Genomic DNA, 20,796 nt, shown 5'->3' on the forward strand with positions numbered 1-20,796 from the left:
CGACTTTAGGCTTTAGCAGCAAAAAAAAACAAAAAAAAAACCTACTGTCACGTAACTTTCGAGGGTGGTCACACCATTCTCATAGCCAATGAAGATGGTCGCAACTACTAGATCGTATGGTCCACAAACTATCTCCACGTGGTGTTCAGGAGTGGCGCCAATGAGAAGATGTGAGGGCAAATTTTTTATGTGACGTGCGAAACGAGCATCAGCGCATAAAAGAGTGGAATGTGTCTATAACACGAGAAGATTATAATCAATTTTTATAATCTTACGTAAAAAGCATGAACCATTGAGGAAATAAAAGGTCTCAAATTGGTTTTTTATTAGATGAAACCCAACTTCATAAGTGATTTTAGAGAGTTTCAATTATAATTTAATAACAACATAGATGAGACTAGTGTTTTTCCTAGGTTGAACATGCTCTACCACCAATGCATTGCAGCTAGAACACAAGGAGTTCAAGAAAACTACTGACTTTGAAGTTGAGGCTTTGTTTCAAGTAATGAAGACTTGGAGATATATGGCAAGTGTAAGCTAGCATTAAATCCGTCTTTTACAACTCTTAACACGTGTCAACATGTGATTAAAAGATGTTAAAATTATTTGTTGTAATGGCTGATGCCTCTCCGAACATGTCAAAATTGTAAAATAGTAACACAAGTATAGCATCTCTCTAATTACACATTATGGTGGAAAAATATATTAATTCCAGCATGAAGGATGTAAAGTAGAAGGCGAACTTATACAATTAATACAAATTTATCATACATGGGAGCACAAGTGTCTGCTGCAGCAGCTAGGCTCCTGAATCATTTTTTACAATCAACACGAAAAAAAAAAAACTACATGATGGTAGGAAAAGAGAATAAAGCAAAATCTCTTCTTTTGACAAATAAATTCCTTGCGGGTTACACAGGAATCAAGATACAGTCCGCCCATAACACAAACAAGCAAGATACAGATTCTTTTGCCACTTTTCCTGCATAAACCAGAAGCAAAGAAGAAATTATTTACTGCATCATGTCTCCTACAAATTGAAATGAAATTCAGCTACATGTGCACCTTATAAAATAATCACATATTGTATGCTCCCCAGCATATTTACCTTAACATGGGTGCTTGGAAATTGGGATGTCCGTAAAGTTTCCTGAGTTTCATCGCCAGGTTTGCGCCTGGGAACACTCAAGATGAGGGCAGCTTGATCCCAAGTTGCAGCTGTCGATGTAATTCGGTAACCACTATCCCAACGCCTATGGATACCCTCACTTGGATAGAGAAAATCAAGCTCCACAACCTAGTCGATGATAGTATTGTCACAGAGAGAGAGAGAGAGAGAGAGAGTCAATCCACTCTAAATTCAGCAAGTACAAATAAAATTGACACAGAAAACTGTGTAAAGCAATTATGAAAAGCTACCATGCCACTTTGAATTATAGTAGTCTATAAGGATGAATTGCAGACATGAAAAAAGAATGTTAAAAACATGATCAGTTAACCTGATAGACTTTTACTTTATACCCTTTTTTTTTGTAATAATAGTTTTGTAAAAGAGAGCAGCAATTGTTGAAAATGTGACAAGCAAAACTCAACCTGATCGCTGAAGCCAGCATTGCGAGACATGACAACACCCCATCGGTGTGCAGCAGTTGCCATTGAGGTCACATGGAACCCTTCTCTCCACTTCTTGTTTATCCACTTGAAGGGGAAAGAGTCACTTACTTTGTAGGACTGCTGAGTGTATTGGGTGCCTGCAAAAATTTGGATCATAATTTCAAAAATTAGTCGCCAAAGATAAATACTATCAATTAAAGCCATTATACGCAAGGTGTACAAAACTTACTAGTGCAAATGAACAGCATATTTTGACCAAAACTAACAACTTAGAAATTTAGATGCATTCTAACACGGTTACCCCTAACTCACAGTTTTCAGGAGAAATGACATAACATGCACCAATTTTCAGGACAATGTAAGCTCACCCATCAATATCAAATAAAGTAAACACACCTTTAGACATAACCACAAGGGAGCTCCCATTGTTGGCACCAGCAATAGAACTGATGTAATAGTTCTTTTCCCATTGTTCCATTATCCATTCCTGTGTATTTGAACATCAAATTAACTTATTGTTTAGTGAGTGTATCTCATAAGATGAATACAGGCACTAATATGGGTGTATTTGTGTGGTACAAAAATTCACCTTGTGTAAGAAAAAAGGAGACAGCTCATAAACTTGGTTTGTAAAACCAGTTCCAGCATCCATAATAAGTGCCCAGAGATTAGAACAAGATGCCACACAACTTATAAGAAGGCCATCTGCAATTCCTCTCTCCACATGTTGTGCCAGCCTTGCATCAGCTACATTATAATGGTACCTAACATAAAATAAATGAGCAGGTCATTATGCAACATAACTGTGACGGAATTGTCTTCAACTAAATCTCAGTTTCCAAATGCTTATTCTGTAAAGCAAAGCAAAGTCAAAGAGACACATTTTAAGTTCTTAGAACATCTAAGCATCCTCCAGTCAGCAAATGATAATAAGGTGCTTCAGCCTTTAGTCAAGCCAGGAATCACAGAACTCCAAAGGCCAGGTGCCTGGTAGGTACCCAACGACAAGGTGTGGCACCCTAGAGTCCATCTCCACTAGACCGTTTATTGTCTGTCAGTTTTGAACCCTGGCTTTGTTTGCGACTTGAACTTCTTAAGTGCTATGGGGCATATCTGTACTTTGCTTCGTTTCTCTATGGGGGGAACTCTCTTGTATACAACTATATAATAGGATTGCACCCTTTTTTGTGTTAGTTTATAACATTATTCTTACATATCAAAACAGGCTTAGCTTAGTTTACTAAATAGAACAGAGCCAGGAGTCAAATTCTAATAGTAAAAGGGAAGCAGAATGTCTTAGACTAAGTGGGATTGTCGCCACTCAAAAGCTATAATACATAGCCTTTGCTTTTTCTGCTCGTAAGATCATTATGTAATAAAAAGTAATAGGAAATAAACAAAACACATATTTACCTCTGCTTCATTGGTAGCCTAGCATTGTAAACTGAAATCCACTGCGTAGCAGGAACTCCTAAACGAACCTTCTTCTTGGGTTGCCCATCATCTTCTTCTTCAATATTCAACCTACCGCGTTTTTGGCCAACCTGACCGACAAGTTCATAGCAGATGCATAAAAAAAACTACAAATAAAAGAATAACCACTAAATCAGAATTCATCCAAAGTTTATAAATTACCAAGATTACCTTTTGAGCACCATCAGTGCTTATTGGCCTTAAAGCCGGATTAGGTCCTATCAAGCCCTCAAACAAAGATATTAGCTTGCCATAGTTAGGCTCCTCGTCAAATTTCATGTTTACCACAAACTCAAGAAATTGCTTAAGAGGTGGGGGACAGAAACAGCATAGCATTTCAGGAGAAGTTGCCATCTTTTTTTTGGAAACTAGAAAGGATTTGTTATCACCCTAACAAGGAAAAAAAAAAAGATAAGAGAAAACGAAAGTGTTGTGGTAAAAAAAAAATCTATTAAGCAACACTGAAGACAGTAACATTCACACTCTAAACAAGCAGTATATGCGTTAGTACCTGATAACCTTGCCAAGGCAACCTGCCTCGGTGGAGGAAGATGAGTGTATATGCAAGAGATTCTAGATCATCTCTTCTACTAGCAGTTCTTCCCAAGTGAGCATGGACACTTGCATATCGAACAGTTCCCCTGGGACAATGACAGAGAGAAGTTATCAAAACCAATTGTAAAATAGTCGTATTGCAAACTCAAGCCTGGAGACAAACATTAATTCACCTAAACATATCAGGGCGTTGATCATAATCAACATGCTGCCCACTAGAGCTATCTTTCCACTTTGTAGCTGCAATATCAGTGTTGATAAAGAAGCATAAGAAAGATGATGGAAAATAAATTAATTTGAGTGTTAAGAATTATATGAAATTTACTCGCCTAATCCAAGGTCAACAAGAAACAACTTCTTCTCTTGTGATGTAGATGGCTGACCAAGTAAAAAGTTCTCTGGCTTAACATCGCCATGCACATAACTAATATCAAACACAGTCATGATTAGAAATTGTGGAAATTCATACTATCAAAACAAAGTACACCAGGATTGGAGCTATTTTATGGGAAATTCAACAACATCAAAATTCTCCAGAAAATCAGGAAACCACCCTTAAAAATCTTTTTTTTTTTAAAAAAAAAATAGTAATAATAATAATATTACCACATACCCTTTTGCATGCATCTTCTCTAAAATTGATAAGGACTCGACTGCTATGCAAGCGACCATTTCTGAGGACATACTGCGTGTATATAACAAAATAAAAGAAGAATTAAGATTGTATACTCATATTCCTGAAAGATCCAGAAACAAGATATACATTTTGAGAGATAGGAGGAGATACACAATGCTAGACTAATGAAAAAAATATATCATCCATTTCACATCGGTACTAAGGAGGGAAAAAAATGTCCAGGAAACACGAGCTCAAGTGCACAGACGAACACAAGCAAGCCTAAAATAAGCTAATTAAGATCTGTGCACATCTCAGGTACCCCCTTGCAGAAAGTTAACCCCCCCTCCAACACCTTCTTTTTCCTTGGGGTGTGTAGGAAAGAGGGTGAATGCTGTATCATCATTTAGTTTTTCAGTATATACTAAAAAAAAGGAATTTCATAATGTCTCCAACTGCAACAAGAATATTAACAGTTCCAAGCGGTTCTAGTACAGTAGGCCATAAAATCTCTTGCAATTTATTTTAATGATATGGCAGAGGTTATTTTACTATGATATAAGAGGACAGATGACAACAGCAGGAATTTAGGTGTTCTTGTTCAATAAAAATCCAAAAAATAAAACCTCTATGAACTCTGACGTTGATATTTGATAACAAATGAAATCATGGCCACCATGAACCACTCTTAGTCATAAGTCAATTGAAACTATATGAACCTCAAATGACTCAAATCTTTCTTTACAAGAGCCTAATCCTAAGGCATGATCCTCAGTAGCCTAGTTTAAGTGCTGCCTCAAAATACTTCAATGACCTTGCCCCCAAGCAAGCCTCAATTAAAATTGGTACATCAGCGCAGCCATCCACTTATTCAAGCTTCAGATTTCAAGACTGCAGAATAAAATTCCTGGAGGTAACAAAAGATACAAGCATAGGATACTCACGCCTGCCCTGAAGAATTCCATACATCCCACAAGCTGGGCCCTAGCATGTCCATGACCTGCATATTAACTATTATAAAGTTAAAACAACAAGTTAATAATGGAGAGATAATAAATGTGGTTTGTGTGGACCATACCATTACATAATAGTCTCCTTGCCTCCCTTTGTAGTGTACTTTCGGCACTCCATGACTACCACCGAGAATGCTATCCAAATATAAATAAAAATAAAATCATAAACACACACACACACACATATAAATATATGTATGTATGATCAGTTAATCTAGAGGCACCATTAAAAAAAGGGACCTACTTGTACACTTGCCACTCGTATGGTGGGCCATAGTTACAGCCTTTGCTGTTTCTGTGCTCAAATTTCAGAGCTACCTGATATAAGCACACAAATCAGAAGTTAAAGTCAAATGACAGATATTCATATAGATTTAAAGAGTACAAGAGAATCTAAATTGAGCTAACCTCCATGGCCCCAGGACCTGAGGTGCGATCAGTTCCACCTGAAACACGACGACCAACGAACACCTGACCAAACCCACCTTTACCCAATTTCCTCTCTATCTTATATACGGGTGACCCTCCTACTGTGACCTTCAGAAAAATTAAAACAATTTTGATCAATGCACCAAACAAAAATTAAGACAATATACTCCACCAAACTCTTCAATCGATGCTTTATTGATCATGAAAAATTGAAATCAACCATATTTCTACTAGTATTTTGGTCCATATAGGAGAGTATAACCAAACAAATGAGAGGTATATGCATGTAGACATGCAATCGGGAATGGAAAAAAGTATGTAACAAATAACACATAAATAGGAACTTCAAAACAACAAACCTTTTTACTTGAACCAATAAAAGAAACAAAATTCTTCATCATAATGATCACAAACACACTCCAAACCATGGTATTCAATACTACAACACAGCCAGATATTTGCAAACACAGCACTACACAATAAACCATTTACAGTATAACCTTTTTTGCGTTTATCAGAGCAACCAAATTGAGAAACACAAGAAACAAAACTAAACCAACATACCAAGGCATCATATTTTGCAATCATAGCGCCATCGCAATTGAGGAACACTCAAATACAACGACGTAAACTATCCACAGCAGTTCTTTTGACAATTATAACACCAACCCAATTGGGAAACACCAAAACAACATCAAATTAACCTACCATAGAACCATCTACGTGTAATTACAACACCAACCCACCTCATAAAACACCAAAAAAATCAATTCACCCGCCATAAAACCCATTTTACGCAACAACAACACTACCAGTTCAAAAAACGACAAAAATCAACCATCAAGAACGCGCATACCTTCTCGGGAAAAGGCGCAGTGCTGCCCTCTTCCTCTTGCCCAGCGGCCTTATTGGCGCTCAACCCACCACTATCATCGGCCATCAGACCCTTCTCTTCCTTCCCAACAACCTTCTTCCCCTTCTTTCTCTCCGACCCACTGTCCCTCTCCGATATCACAATCACCTGCTGCTGCTCCTCCTCCTTCTCGAGCTTCAACTTCTTGGCCCTCGCAACTGCCGCACGGGTCTTTACGTAGTTCCCAACCGGAGGCTCCGATCGCTTGTGCGCGACCTTAGCACGGCCTCGGCGGACTCCTCTGCGAAGCTCCGGCATTGCTCAAACCCATACAATAGGCGTCAGAGTCCAAGCCCAACAATTCGATCATTATATCGCTCAGCTCTCACATGACCGAAATCGGAGATTTTAGTTTGGGGGAAAGCCAGAGAGCAGGGGTTGGATGAAGGATTCGGCGGAAAACAGAGCGATTGGAGGGAATTTGGGGTTGGATTTTGGGGGACTAGGGTTTGGGCTTGGTGAAATTATGCCCAAAAAAAAAATTGGAAATAGAGAGAGAAGCGCCGACTCGAACCGTGTTAGGCCATTTGATGGTGTGGGAACAGATTGCCAAATGAGAAAGGGGTTTGGTGTATGGTGGGACCCGCTGGTATATATTTTATTTTAAATAAAAGAAAATGCTTGGACTACTATAAATTTTTACTGTCACGCCAATTAGCATGCTATCCTCCGCTTTGGTCTGCCTCCTTTGCCAGTGCCTATGCACCACGCCTCCTCTTCCTCCAGCGGAGAGTCACTCGTGCGGCCACCCCACGAAGACCCACGGTTGATCATTGAGTGATTTGGTCACCCCAACAATACATTATGGATCTAAGGATCTTACATGGTTGGAGGGGATGAGGGCTAATATGAGTGTTACGTGGACTATCCGCTTGTAAAAAATATGTAGTAAAATATGTAATACTTCTAATACAACTTTTTATTATTATTATTTATAGTCTAGGAGACTAATTGTGGCTATCATAGTCGGACATGACCATAGTATCATCTACCCGCTAAGAGCCACACATAAGGGGTCTAGATGGTGAGAGATGCAAGTGCTCTCTCAAGTCCGACTGAGCCATAACCTGATTAGTCCTAATAAGGCATCAATGGAAAATCCAAGACGACTAATACTAATTAGACATATGTGAGGATTTTCTATTGCGGAGATTCGAACTCACGCCCACATGTCCTAATCACTTGAGAATTTCCTTCAACCATTATTTTTGTCTTTCCATCTGCATACCCCTACCTTCACCGTGACCACAATAGATCCACCGCTATCGCCACACCGCTACTACTAGTCTACCACTACCACTAAAAAGCTTATCTCTATTCCTCTCGTTGTATAGGTAAATGGGTGGTTCTCCCACCCTAACCTTGTGATTGGGTGTGTATAAACCACTCATGTGGCTAAATTCTAAAACTTTAAGGCCAAGAGTGCCTTTGGTGGTGGAATGAGAGATGCGGCCAACAAAGACAATGCAATATGGGTCTTTGATGACCTTGGGATCTCCAAAGGGCTCATATGAAAAATAGGATTTCTTAGTCATTTTGGGAGATTTTAAGAGATAGTGTGTGTAAGTGAGAGGGGCCAGTGGAGGAGCACAATTGGGCTCGGTAATGACTTTGTTATTGGGGGAACTACCCCATTTGAGCAATTAGAGGTGACCGAACCACACAGTGCCTAAATGGGGTTGTTCAGTCACCCAAAAAGTGACATAGCCACCCTACTCAATGGGACAATGATGAGGGAGGTGACAAGATAAGAGCTTAACAGTAGTAGAGAGGTGGTGGAGAAATATAGAGAGATACAAATAGTGAACAAATTGGTGATTGAAAATGAGATGCACAATTTTGTTGTATATGACATTTTGTGGTTGTTTATTTAAAATGAACGATTCTTCTTAAAGTTATTGCACACTGTGCAATACCCAATGTATTATACAAAGATCTCAATCCAATATCATCTTTAAGCATTCCGAGCAGCTACCTAACCATCTTCCTTAAGTTTAAGGATTTAAACTATTTTTTGCTTCCCTATCCAAATATACACCGCAAGAAATTCCCTTAATCATTCCTTATATCATTAAAATAATATTTTGCATTTAATAATCACATGAGAGAAGGGAGGAGAAATATTTTGTATTTAATAATCACATGAGAGAATGAGTTTTTTTTTTTTTTTTTTTTTTTGTATTTAATAATCACAATGATTGTTACAGTGGAACCCAACATGTTTAGGACTCATTTAGGGAGTCTACTGTGAGTCGTTTTTTGCAATTTTTTTGACATTTTTCCTAAACTTAAAAAAGAGAACCCCATGTAGGAACTCTACTGAGAATGCTGGAACCGATGAAAAAAATAAAGGATCTCAATCCAACTTCACTATACCCATCAAAGCATCAGTTATAATAGGGCCTATATGACCTTGTAATGCAAATTCTGCAAATGCTCTCTTAAGACATGTTAAGTTGTAGTCAGACCCAACCCTATTAAGGGCATAGTAGTAAAAAAATTAGTAAATATCGAGCTAAAGTCTCACCCTCTTAACATCGCATTCATAGAGACTCAAACCTATATTCTTCCCCTCGTTAAATCACATGGGAGCAAGTCCTTTACCACTAAGGTAGTTACCTTAGTGGGATTTGAAATATTTGATATTCATCGGCGAGAGAGACCCAGCTCTATTAAGAGTGTAGGAGTGATTAGTTCTAATAGGCATGAGTACTGTTCACTTCACTTCACTATTATTATTATTATTTTTTGTTAAAGTAGTGAATCTGAAAAGTGAAGATTTAAGCTACTTTTTTTCTTTTTAAATTGCTTCACCACGTTCAATAACAAAAAAATGGCTTTAATGAGGCTGCACGGAGTGCTCTTAGGGTTTGGGGGTAAACTAATAATATATATATATTGGGGAAGACATTGTGGCTTGAGAACATTGTTCTCCTCTAATGATGTTTTTTTTTTTTTTTTTTTTTTAAATTCCCAAGGTAGTTCAATCAACCGGGAATTACATCTCATAAAGCGAATGTCACCAATTTGAATCTCTCTCTCCCTCTTGTACGGACATGTAAAAAAAAAAATGATGTTTAAAAAATTTACATGACAAGAAATATTATAATTCTTAAGTATTCTACCATATGAATTTTATTAAATTATACTTTATTTTAAATTAAATGACTGAGATTATATCACAAGAACATTTGTTATTTTACAAAAAATAAAATAAATATTTTAGATGATAAATATTGAATTGTTAAATAATAAAAAATATTGATATGATAAAATCTCACCCAATATATCTTTTTAGCTCGAGTAATGTCGCCTTCTTAACTTGTAGTCGCCACTACAAGAACTCTGAAAAAGGTGAAGTCAAAACGGCTACGTTTCCCCTTCACGTTCATACAATGTTGCGACGGTGGATGGCATTTTAAGATTTGTTCTGGGTGTTGGTGAACGTGAGGTGCTCCACGACTGAGTGTCCCATACAGTGTGTGTGCGTCTGCCCCTGCGTCAGAGAGCGAGAGAGAGAAAATGGCATCTTCTTCTCAGCTCTCAGCTATCCCACAACGTTTTGCTTTAGCTTCCACGGACCACGGTGAGCTCTCTCTCTCTCTCTCTGTGTATCCATTTCATATACAAGTACCCACTAAGGAATTTGAGTTTATTTAGAATTGTCCTCCATAAAAACATGAACTTGTTGGAATTTCTTTAGTTTCTTAGCATTAAGCCAACCTGAGGTCGGGAATATGTTGTCCGAATTTCCAGTATGGTTCACGAAAATAAGTAGAATGATTATATTCACAAATGTTTGGCAATCCTGCAATGAGTTCCATTTCCAACTAGATATGCGTTAAAGCCATGAATTGGTTGCTTTTCTCTCGTGCGGATTCATTTTCGAGAACTTTTCAATACAGAAAATGGTATTATTGTTAAGAATTGTAGAGGTAGAATTGGAATAGCCTCATATTGGTGAAATTTAAGCTTGCAGAGAGGCCATTGTTTGCCGTGATGATTATGATTAAAAAAATGAATTTTTTGGTTTTTTAATTCATGGTGATGCGCTCATTGTTTTGAATTTCAGTTTGTCATTTTACTGTGATTGCAATGAAGATTGGATTAATGTGTTAGGCTGTATACTGCTGTGAGACAGTGGTTTTAACTGTCATTCCTTTCTGTTAAATGGTAGGTAACCTCAAGTCAGTTAGGATTCCTGTGAGATCTAGTTTGGAAAATGAGAACCGAAGTCCTGGAGATTCAGACAACTCATCAAAGCCAACAAAGGTAAAGGTTTCATTTCTAATCAACATGTAATGTGTTTTAAGCAGACGTGATCACCATTTCCTTGAAAGCAAACTTTTTATGAGGAAGACATGGTTGCTAGTAAGTAAAGGGGGAAGTGGTACTCACTATCCATTGCTTTCATTTGTGTAAAAGTACTACTGGGTGTTTGCTTTGTCTAAGACATGGTTTCTTGTTACTACTTGGTTCTTCCATTCATTAGAATGTGATGGTTCAAGTGGGAAGTTTCTCTATTAGTCGGGCCGTAGTCTACTATATCATATCAACTACTATCTTAGACACATCCAGAGCACTTTAAAATCTCATAGAAAAGGCTTACCTTCAACAAAGTGAGGTTTCCTTTTTTTCGCTGCAGGGTTCTCAATTATCAATCTCTCGGCGTTGTTGTCTCACGTGTTTATGTTCAACTCTATCTTTGATAAACAATGTTGGTACCTCTAATTCCATACAAAAGGCAGCTGCGATGGAAGCAAAAGAAAGACCAGCATGCCGGAACTGTGGGGGCAGCGGTGCTATACTTTGTAAGTGTGAATTTCTCTATGTTTCATGTTTATTCTATTTCCCCATCGGAATAGAAATCTCAACATTTGTTACACGTCTTGCAATACATATACAACTTATCGAGAATGTGAAATTCTATGAACCCTAGAGAATTTTAGAGCTGCTAGCTTTTAGCTTTTAATATGAATGTAAACTGCGAGAAACTTAAGCATGAGAAAGAACATTGATATCTAGATCATGGATCTTGCTTACGTTTTATCTGTTGTTGTGGTTGTTGTTTGCCCCCCAGCCCGAGTGAATATCAATTGTCTCTGTTTACCTCAACTCCTAACTGCTATAAGGTCTTTTTTTTTTGTTCATTGATCTGTTCAAAGTCCTTAGTTTTTCAAGAATTTGGCTAACATATGAAGATTGTCTTATGGTCTCAATGGATAAGTTTTTCTTCTTTCTCTCACCTTTTTCTGTTTTATTTCTTTAAGATATGGAAATCCTACTTGAGGGCTATTTGTCAACCCTGGTCCATAAGATGTTCATTTGCTTTTTATTTAGGTGATATGTGTGGTGGTACAGGAAAATGGAAAGCTCTCAATAGAAAACGGGCCAAAGATGTCTATGAATTTACAGAATGTCCAAATTGTTATGGTATGCACTTTTTGGCACCCACCTTCGTGTTAGTTATCTAGTTATAGTTCCTGCTTTCAATTGTTTTGTTGCTATTCTGAATACTGTCTGATATTGGTTCACCGGTGAAGGACTAGGGAAATTGTTTGACATCCAATAGATATGAACACATTCCATTTGCTTTTCCTGGCAATTTTCACGTGAATTATCCTTAATTATTGGAGTCAATTGCAGCATTTGGGATCATAAATGCTGAAGGGTGCACATGAAGGACAATGATCATCTCCCTTTCAAATGAAATGGATACTACTCATTTTATAGCCAAGAGTTAAAGTTAGTGCATCTAACGGTGTATATAAAGTCAATGTTGACACATCTTTTAAAAAATTTAAATAATGTAGAATTATGCACACCGTTAGATGCACAAACATTTAAATCTTAACCATGAAATGGAGAGGATCCTATTTCCCATATGAAATGCTTAGCAAAAAGTCATTAGGTAAGGACACATGTCAAGGGGTATGTAGCTACTCTATGCTCAATCCTAAACTGGGCTATAACTATCTTTAGAAGCCCCAACACCCCCCAAAAAGAAATTCTTAGAAAAGTTGGTATGTCAGATTATCTCGGATGTGGTACAAGGTTGACATTGTTGCATGGTAAAAGGCATTGATTTTCATCTCTTCTCATTTTGATACTTCATGCCTATCCTCCTGATTGGTTAAACTTGTCATGCCCGCTTTATTCTGTTTCCGTTATTTTCATGCCCTAGTAATGTGGAATTACTTTGATGAGTGATTTCTTGCTTCTTTTTATGGGCAGGTCGAGGGAAACTTGTATGTCCTGTTTGTTTAGGGACCGGTTTACCAAATAACAAAGGTCTTCTTAGGAGGCCCGACGCACGGCAGTTACTTGATAAGATGTACAATGGTCGGCTGCTGCCGAACTCTTAAAGTAAGTTGTCTTAACATGCTTCCCCCTCGAATTCTTGGGTTTGATGGATGTGGTTTCCTTATATTATAAATTTGTGTTTTAAATGCTGCAGATAGAGGCTATTTGACCACAAGAGTACACTTCAACTAGTCGGACAAAGAAGAGGCAGCGAGAGAGTATAGACAATCTGTTACACTCCCAAGTGCAGCAGCCCTGTTGAGTAGTCATCAACTTTGTCAAACCATAGTGTTACTTGCCATTGTAGCTTCCGATATGGGCTTGATATGGAGGACTGCAGGATACCTTTTGCTTACTGGCGCTGCTATACTTTGGTGTGTACCTTTCGGTAGGTAGGAGGGCTAGTGATATGATCATAATTATTTAATATTGTCCGGTGTCGTGTTAGAGTCCAATAAGGCGTATATCTCTGTATAATCTAATAAATAGTTAGATTCTTTCTTTATTAGAGTCGTTCAAGTCAAGACTTAATTGATCTATTATGTAATCAAAAGTTTATTGTTTCTTTATTTAAAGAGGAACTATCAATAACTAAGCACGAGTTGATTATTGTTTTAGAATACAATTTATTGTGTTTTGGAGGTTAAGGCTTTCTCAAAGTAGCCATTGGAGATCTCGGCTCTCTCGAAGTAGTCGATTTATCCTTTCTTATGTTTTATTATTAGTTGGTTCGCATAAGCTAGTATATGCTGCTAATCATTCTTTTAGCAATTTGAAAAACCAAGATACTTCTCGATGGTTGACTACAAATTGGAAGCATCAAGTCAAGTGCATTTGTCTATTGTGGAATATGGACTTTGTTACTAAGCCTTACAATGCATTTGAATTAAGTGCATGTTCTTTCTAGAATTTACTGAGCTTTACAATAAGACTGGTCTAATTGGTTATAGAATTTTAGAAATTGATAGTTCAAGCGATTCTATAAGATCGTTGAAGCCTTTTTTACTTGTGTTTCCATATTGAGCTTCTGAAAGAATAATTCTAAAAGTCACTCTTATGTCCCTAAAAAAATTAGGTAGCTTATAAAATTACCATTTAATCAAAATCATATTGGAAAGCAGATTCTTAGATGACGATAATGTGCATTTATACCAATTGCAAATGGCCTAGGTGTAGAGGAACCATACTAATCTATTCCAAAGTAAAATGTATGGGAGGTGCCATGGAAAAATAGCTTGATGCCAAAATGATAAAAAATAAAGAGCTTAACACTTTCGATTATGAAAAAGAAAAAGAAACATTAAAATTATAAGGTCGTCTTATTCAAAACCCCGATTATGAAATCCCTTCTCTCCTACTTCACGCTCATCAAGGCATGCATCCATAACAAGTCAAAATGGGTTCACATTCAAAAAAAAGATGTACAAAAAAGCCTCTAGATGGAACTGAATGAGGCATTCAAAATTCAAGGCTGACTGTTGGGCAATCTGCTGAGAACAACGTGCTCTGGTTTGTGTTCACATTCAAAATCAAGGTGAACAAACGCCCGCTCAACTTCCGGAAGTTTCTCAATCTTTTCCTGCAAGGTCTCTCCAATGGCGTGTGCATCTTTTAAGGGTAATTCTTCTGGGAGTTCAATATCAACCTGTTTCCACAATGTAATCAAACTCATTACTTGCTAAATATTTAAAACTAGGAAAATTATCCCACACACTCCCATGAAATGTTAGTTAGACCAACGAAATTGTGCCATGTGTACTAAAAAGCTATGTTATCATGCCACGCATGCTTGTAAATAACAAAACACAAAAGAGAAAAGGAAAGAAGAAGAAGAGAGAGGTGAAGGGTTGGCTCCACTCTTCACGCTTGCAGCAAAGGGTGGTACCCCTTGCAAGGATGGATGGGGGGTGGCTCCATCCCCATTGCCGGAGGCCACGTTAACCACCACGCTGTTGTAGTGTGGCCGCCCCCATCGTGTGAGAGTGGTTTTTAAAAAAATTTACAAGCATATGTTGCATGATGACATGACATTTAATACACATTACACGATTTCATTACTTTTACGTGGATAATATGCTAATAATTAGCACTCCTACCATTCAAAACTTGCTAGAAAAATTGATAGAGTAGTCTCTTTGTCACATGGCCAAAACTCAGACCTTATCTGTCATAAGGCCAAAACTCGAAAGAATTTCAAAGAGACTAATGTAACTTCTGATGGTATACCATAGGCATTCCACCTCAGAGTGTAATAAAATTGAAAAGAAATGTCTCCCCAATTTTTCATTTTCAAAATTTATTCTCAAAGGTATCTCAAAGAGAAAGGTAGTTTAGGAGTTTGATATTTTATTGTAGACTGAAAAGTTTTTGCGAAAATGAGTTGAAAAAGATTAAAAGTTGTGATCAAAAGCGTACCTCTACAAAATAAAGGACACCAAAAGTGTAAGCACGGACAGTGTCAATGCGCTTGACTTGAGGGTGCCTTATGACAAGATATGTCAGTTTCTGCAAGAATTCAGGAGGTGCAGACTGTCCCACAAGCGTAACTGCACCAAGAAACCCATTTTAATATAACTGCAATACCAAATCAAGATGTCTTTGATATTCTTCTTTCCTTTTTTTTTTTTTTTTTTTTTTTTGAGGTAAAATCATGTTTCTAATAACAAATTTTGAAAACTACTGAAGCATAAACGATCCAAAGAAAAGAATATTCTTTGCAGTCAAACTAATATATACAAAGAGTACAGGTATAATTAACAGATAGTTATCAATCAATATAATGAGCTTGAAAAGAAAATCTCTGAAAGCAATGGATTTTAGAATAGCGCATTTAAAGAGAGTTTTAAAATGGGCGAACAGCCAAAGGAAGTATAACCATTACTTATGTAGGGAAAATATGAGTTGTGATAAAGGAAAAGGTGAGTGAATAGTAGTAAAGTGGACACAGAAGAAAAAATTTGACAGAATGATTCTTGGATTTTGGAAAGGAACTTCCTTTTCTTTCTCTCTGCTTCTTCATCAGGATCAAACAAGGGATTGTGAGATCAGACAAAACAACCAACCTTATTTGGCTTGGTGGTTAGTTGTGTGTTTTGCTATCCCCAAGACCAAAGGTTCAAAGGTGGCAAAGGAAAAGAAAAGAAAAAAAGATCAGACAGAACAAAGATGAGGAGGATAGAGTACCTGCATTTTCCATTACAGTTTTAGACCAATTTGTAATAGTGTACACCGCAAGGATGATAGCACCAACAGGGTCAATCCACCAGTAGAATTTATCGCCAAGAATAGCTGCAGCTAATCCAACGACATTTGTTACGATGTCGAAAAAGTGATCCTGGGTATTGTCATTTCAAGAAGTTATGCTGCTGATAACTAGAAGGATAATGCATATAAGAGAAGCTTATGAATTTTAAAGTAAAGAGGGAAAACCTGTGCATATGCACGGACAATCTCGTTTCCTGAGGTTCTACAGTACAACCAGAGGCCGAGTTTCACCACAGTAGCAAATGACATGATTGCACATAACCATATCAATTGATTTGAGGACAAATTTTCAGTAGGGCTGTCTTCAACTAGTTGTTCTACAGCCGTGAGCAATATCTGAAAGCCTGTAAGAAAATGGAAGAATAAAACAAGAATCTATACCACATTCAGAGATGTTAAAGATGTAGTTTTATAAAGAGAAGAAAACCAATTATGGTTTCATCACGGTGTTAAGTTTTGAAAAGAATCAAGCTCTTTGAATATGTTGGGACAGAACATTACAACTTTAAAGTGTCCAGAGGCAAAAGTTTGCAAATTGCTATTGGAAAATGTAAGAAGAAGCATGTGAGAAACCCAAAGGCCTTTCCTAAAGGATTTATGCAATATTCCAAGACTAAGAACACAAGTGAATAAAAAAGTATTCATAATAGTACATAGTTGATCAAGTAATCAATCCTACAGATTAGAAATGTTTCTACCTTATTGTTACTAGAAAGAAGTAGTTGCAATTGATCAATCTTATAATCCAACAAAAACCTTTTTCAACGTATAGAAAGGCCGCTTTGAGGGAAGATAATAAATTGGGGAAAGTCTTGGAACCATCTTTTTTGTAAAGAAATGGTCTATCCTTCCTAGATTATGAAAAGAAAACTTCTAAATTGGCTTTGGCTTAGAGCAGTTACCCACTGAAATTTGATGCAGAAGCCGTCCTTAAACATGGCAAAACCATAGATATTCTCACAAGCAGCAGGGGGAAGTGACCAGGACATCCATCTATCTATATTCAAGTTCTTGTGGAACTCATCTTGAAGACTACTAAACTTAAGCCTCAAGCAGTGTCCAGCAAAATGGCCAGAATGCACAATATAACACTTTCCACTTTCCAGGCACATAATTGCTCAAGGATTAATATTGCAGGCACTAGGTGTAAAATAGCGTCTCCAAACAAGAAAAGGTTTCAGAACATTTAAAAGCTCTGCGCCTGCCTCATAATGCAAGTGAACATTGCCTGTTTTCATGGGACCATGAAGATTTTTATCCATGTTTTAACAGCAGGAGGAAATTCTCACTCATGATAACTAAGGAAGCCAGACCAAGCCACCCTTTCATTTAACAGTGGGAGAGAGGAATTTAGGAAGCAGAAAAAGTTCCTAATGTGTTCTTCATAATTCCTTATCTAAATCATCCGCTTCACATGTATCCATAACAGTGCATCAACAAACTTAATAGTATTAAATGATTTATTTATTTTTCTCAACGTTAGGTAATTCAACATTGTTGTGTACATCAAAGAAGATGTTTCATTATGTCACCCGCAGCACGGATTACTGATATGGATAGAGTTAGAAGCGTAATCTATTCTGGTCCAACTAACAAGCAACCATTCATTAGGAATTTTTCATTTAGTTTGCTTACAACATTCCACTAATTATGAGTCTTTGTGAACATTTTTGAATCATGTAATATAAAATATGAGCAAGTTCCTATAGTTTTCAATTCACTTAGCAAGAAAAAGCCAAGTTTAAACGTTAATTCTGTTGCCGATAGTAGTAATCATGGTAAGAATTCAACAGATAGGCAATTGCATTTCCTTCACTTTTGTATGTCTTTAACAAAAGCTACATCATGTAATAAGACAAGTTCATCATAAATATGGCAGCTAACAATCATGTGACAGAAAAAAAAAAAAAAAAAAAAAAAAAAATCCAATGGAAACTTACAACAGCTTAAGGAACAGCAACATACCTAGTGTAGCCATGATAGCAGCAAAGACGATTATGCCTACTGGCTGCATCCTCAACTTTCCAATAGGGTATTTATAAATATTTATGTTCTTCATCGACAGATGAGTGAACCAAAGTATGAAACCAGCCATGAGATCAAGTAAAGAATCTAGTGTTGATGCCGCGATGGCTATGGATCCACTCTTTATTGTAGCATAGATCTGAAAATTGCAATGCATATTGTTAATTCTAGGAGTTCGTATATGAGCAATGTGTTATAAACACTATCATTCCATATAAAGTGGTGATTTAAGGGTATGAGGACTCATGTTCATCAATTTTATACTTTATCATAGAAAATAAATTCTTCTAAGCATTTTAACCAGAACTACACATAGGTTTTCTTTTGAAATTTCTTTTTATTTGCAACATACATATGCACCTAAATAAGTGTCTTGCATCCACCTCCATCCCATTCTAATGGCGAGAAAGCACCATTTGAGGGGCTTTGACGTCCCGAACTCACCTTATACCCTGTTCTTATAGGGGGAGGAAGTGCCCTTACAAGAAAGAAGTGTCATTTGATCTAAAGCTCGTAATGCTATTTAGTAGACTTTTGTAGAACTGCCATACAATTGAACACTGTACCAATTGTACAAAAGTATACTAAATAGAATTACTCTCTTATAAAACATGAAATGAATTTAAGGCCCACATTCTCTGTTTCTCTCTCCCTCTCTCTCTCTCTCTCTTTCTCTCACACACACACACACATATATATATATATATGGAACACAATATCATTAAAGTGTAGAAACAATGATAGATCTCGAAACAACCTTCAACGCGAGAAGTGCAACGTTTGCATAATTAGATATTCGCATAGCTTTTTCATGTTGAGCCTGTTCTGCCGCCTCCAGTTCCTCATCACCGTTGATCTCGGCTGCCATCAAAGTATCCACTTCCTCAAACGACTTCAAGGTCCCGAATTGTCTCTCGTAGTAATCCTTCTCTCCTACAAACAACACAAAAACCACACCGCATTCCACCTAAGAAGTCGTAACGACATATTTTACCAACTCCAAAATCACAACTGAATTTTCCTCACTCTGTGTATATGTATGTATATATAAATACATATATACATACATATACTCAGATTAATACCATGTTAGATGTCGACCCAGAAATCGAAACAGAGCCACTGCTTTGATTCTATGCTAACAGAATCACTGCTCTGATACAATGTCATCCTAGAGTTAGAAAAAATCATGTTAAATCTTTTTTTTTTCCTTTTTATTCATTAAAAAAAAGTTAAATCTTGAGTTACCCAGAAAAGGTTTAAGGTGATTGGAGCTAGAAAAACATACGTACCTTTGGTTAAGCCTTTGGTTCTGGAAAGATCGCCGTCGAAGGAGGTGGACTCAGGGTCGATGCCAGTACGGACCTTGTCAGGCAGCCTTGTCAAGAACTCGGTCCTCAGTGAGTTCACCGAGTTCCGGCGGCTGAGTAGCTTGCGTCGACTCGCCCTCCGACCCTCCTGCACCAGCAACGGCGATTTCGGACTCGATCCCTCCATTTCCGGATCCCAGCAACGAAGCAATACTCAACAAAATTCCTGTGTCCTGTCTGCTGTGTTGCTGTCTGCTGTATTACAAAGCAACCGAGCTCAGTTTTCAGTGGGTTTACCACTTATCATGAGATGTTTCTACCGTCTTGTAGACCGTACATCGGTACATGCGACAACTTGTTAACGCTGTGGGGCCATTTGGGATGGCCAATGATTACGTGCTTCTTCTTTGACCCCCACAAGAATCAGAGTGTATCCGACGGTTCAATTTTTTGCGGTCCAAATTCCTAACAACAATAAATTATAATGATAACCAATAATGGGATCCTTTTTGTTTTAGGGAATAATATGGCATCTTATTTTGGTTATTTTAGAATATAACAACCATGTCCAATGACTCCAATGGGCCACTAAACCTAACTTTTACAGAACTACGTACGGCTAGTTTTTTAGTTTAAATTATGAGTGTTTTTTTTTTATTGGCATGATACGACAGGGTTCGAATCTGTCCGGGCATTGTCATATTATCTATAACTAAAATGAGAGTGGGAGGGGCGGCGCGAAAAATGAATTATGCAAATGAGAATAGTGAACTATTTGACGTCATGTTAAATGTTATTTTCATTGGTCAATTAAAAAGAGTACAGAGTACACCTAAGATGCATAACACATTGAGGTGATTTGTTTGTACCAAAGATTGGACAAAAGCCGGACGAGTGAGTGTGAGTCCAAGAAAGGAATTATTTGGTTAAGTTGTTTAAGGCCAATAATTGGCAGAATCCAAACAACAATCTTAAATAATAAAATATGGGAGAAGGGCCGGCTCAAAGGCTAGGCAACTGAAGCGCTTGCCTAAAGTTCCCAAATTAATAAGGCTCAAAAAAAAAAAAAAAAAAATTGATCCAAATTTTTTTTTAATATATATTAATTTAAGGCCTAATTTTTTTTTAGTAAGGCACCATTTAAAAGTTTTGCCTAAGGCACCATTTAAAAGTTTTGCCTAAGGCCCCATAAAATATTGAGCTAGCGTTGTATGGGAGTGAACCAGCGGATTTACATCTAAGAGTCTTCTTCTTCTTTTTTTTTAAATTGAATAAAGAAAA

At 37.3% G+C, this 20,796-nt stretch overlaps 3 protein-coding genes across 4 annotated transcripts; 1 reads left to right on the forward strand and 2 right to left on the reverse strand.

Annotated features, from left to right (window-relative positions):
- Positions 1 to 673: 673 nt before the first annotated feature.
- On the reverse strand, positions 674 to 7,152 carry LOC132163381 (Protein kinase family protein). Its single transcript, XM_059573650.2, has 16 exons — positions 6,557 to 7,152; positions 5,680 to 5,808; positions 5,516 to 5,589; positions 5,337 to 5,406; positions 5,203 to 5,258; positions 4,256 to 4,327; positions 3,972 to 4,066; positions 3,816 to 3,882; positions 3,599 to 3,728; positions 3,259 to 3,477; positions 3,028 to 3,158; positions 2,204 to 2,378; positions 2,011 to 2,101; positions 1,594 to 1,751; positions 1,109 to 1,297; positions 674 to 982 (listed from the first exon to the last, which is right to left on the reverse strand). Exons 1-16 carry the CDS (start codon positions 6,869 to 6,871, stop codon positions 923 to 925), a joined length of 2,031 nt encoding a protein of 676 aa, XP_059429633.1. The 5' UTR covers positions 6,872 to 7,152; the 3' UTR covers positions 674 to 922.
- A 2,904-nt stretch (positions 7,153 to 10,056) lies between these two features.
- Positions 10,057 to 13,527, forward strand: EDA3 (DnaJ/Hsp40 cysteine-rich domain superfamily protein). 2 transcript variants are annotated; one of them, XM_059574448.2, is made up of 6 exons: positions 10,057 to 10,199; positions 10,791 to 10,885; positions 11,259 to 11,424; positions 11,954 to 12,046; positions 12,848 to 12,979; positions 13,071 to 13,527. In XM_059574448.2, the coding sequence occupies exons 1-5, from the start codon at positions 10,136 to 10,138 to the stop codon at positions 12,976 to 12,978; spliced, it is 549 nt and encodes a 182-aa protein (XP_059430431.1). In that variant the 5' UTR covers positions 10,057 to 10,135; the 3' UTR covers position 12,979; positions 13,071 to 13,527. The 2 variants fall into 2 exon arrangements, with proteins under 2 accessions (XP_059430431.1, XP_059430432.1); XM_059574449.2 differs by lacking the exon at positions 11,954 to 12,046.
- A 688-nt stretch (positions 13,528 to 14,215) lies between these two features.
- LOC132164230 (metal tolerance protein 4) lies at positions 14,216 to 19,834 on the reverse strand. Its single transcript, XM_059574693.2, has 7 exons — positions 19,498 to 19,834; positions 18,963 to 19,138; positions 18,146 to 18,344; positions 16,346 to 16,524; positions 16,100 to 16,250; positions 15,332 to 15,462; positions 14,216 to 14,561 (listed from the first exon to the last, which is right to left on the reverse strand). Exons 1-7 carry the CDS (start codon positions 19,700 to 19,702, stop codon positions 14,382 to 14,384), a joined length of 1,221 nt encoding a protein of 406 aa, XP_059430676.1. The 5' UTR covers positions 19,703 to 19,834; the 3' UTR covers positions 14,216 to 14,381.
- Between the last annotated feature and the right edge of the window lie 962 nt (positions 19,835 to 20,796).

The sequence above is a fragment of the Corylus avellana genome, chromosome 8 (genome assembly GCF_965113065.1).
Source record: "Corylus avellana chromosome 8, dhCorAvel1.hap1.2, whole genome shotgun sequence".
NCBI classification, from domain to species: Eukaryota; Viridiplantae; Streptophyta; class Magnoliopsida; order Fagales; family Betulaceae; genus Corylus; species Corylus avellana.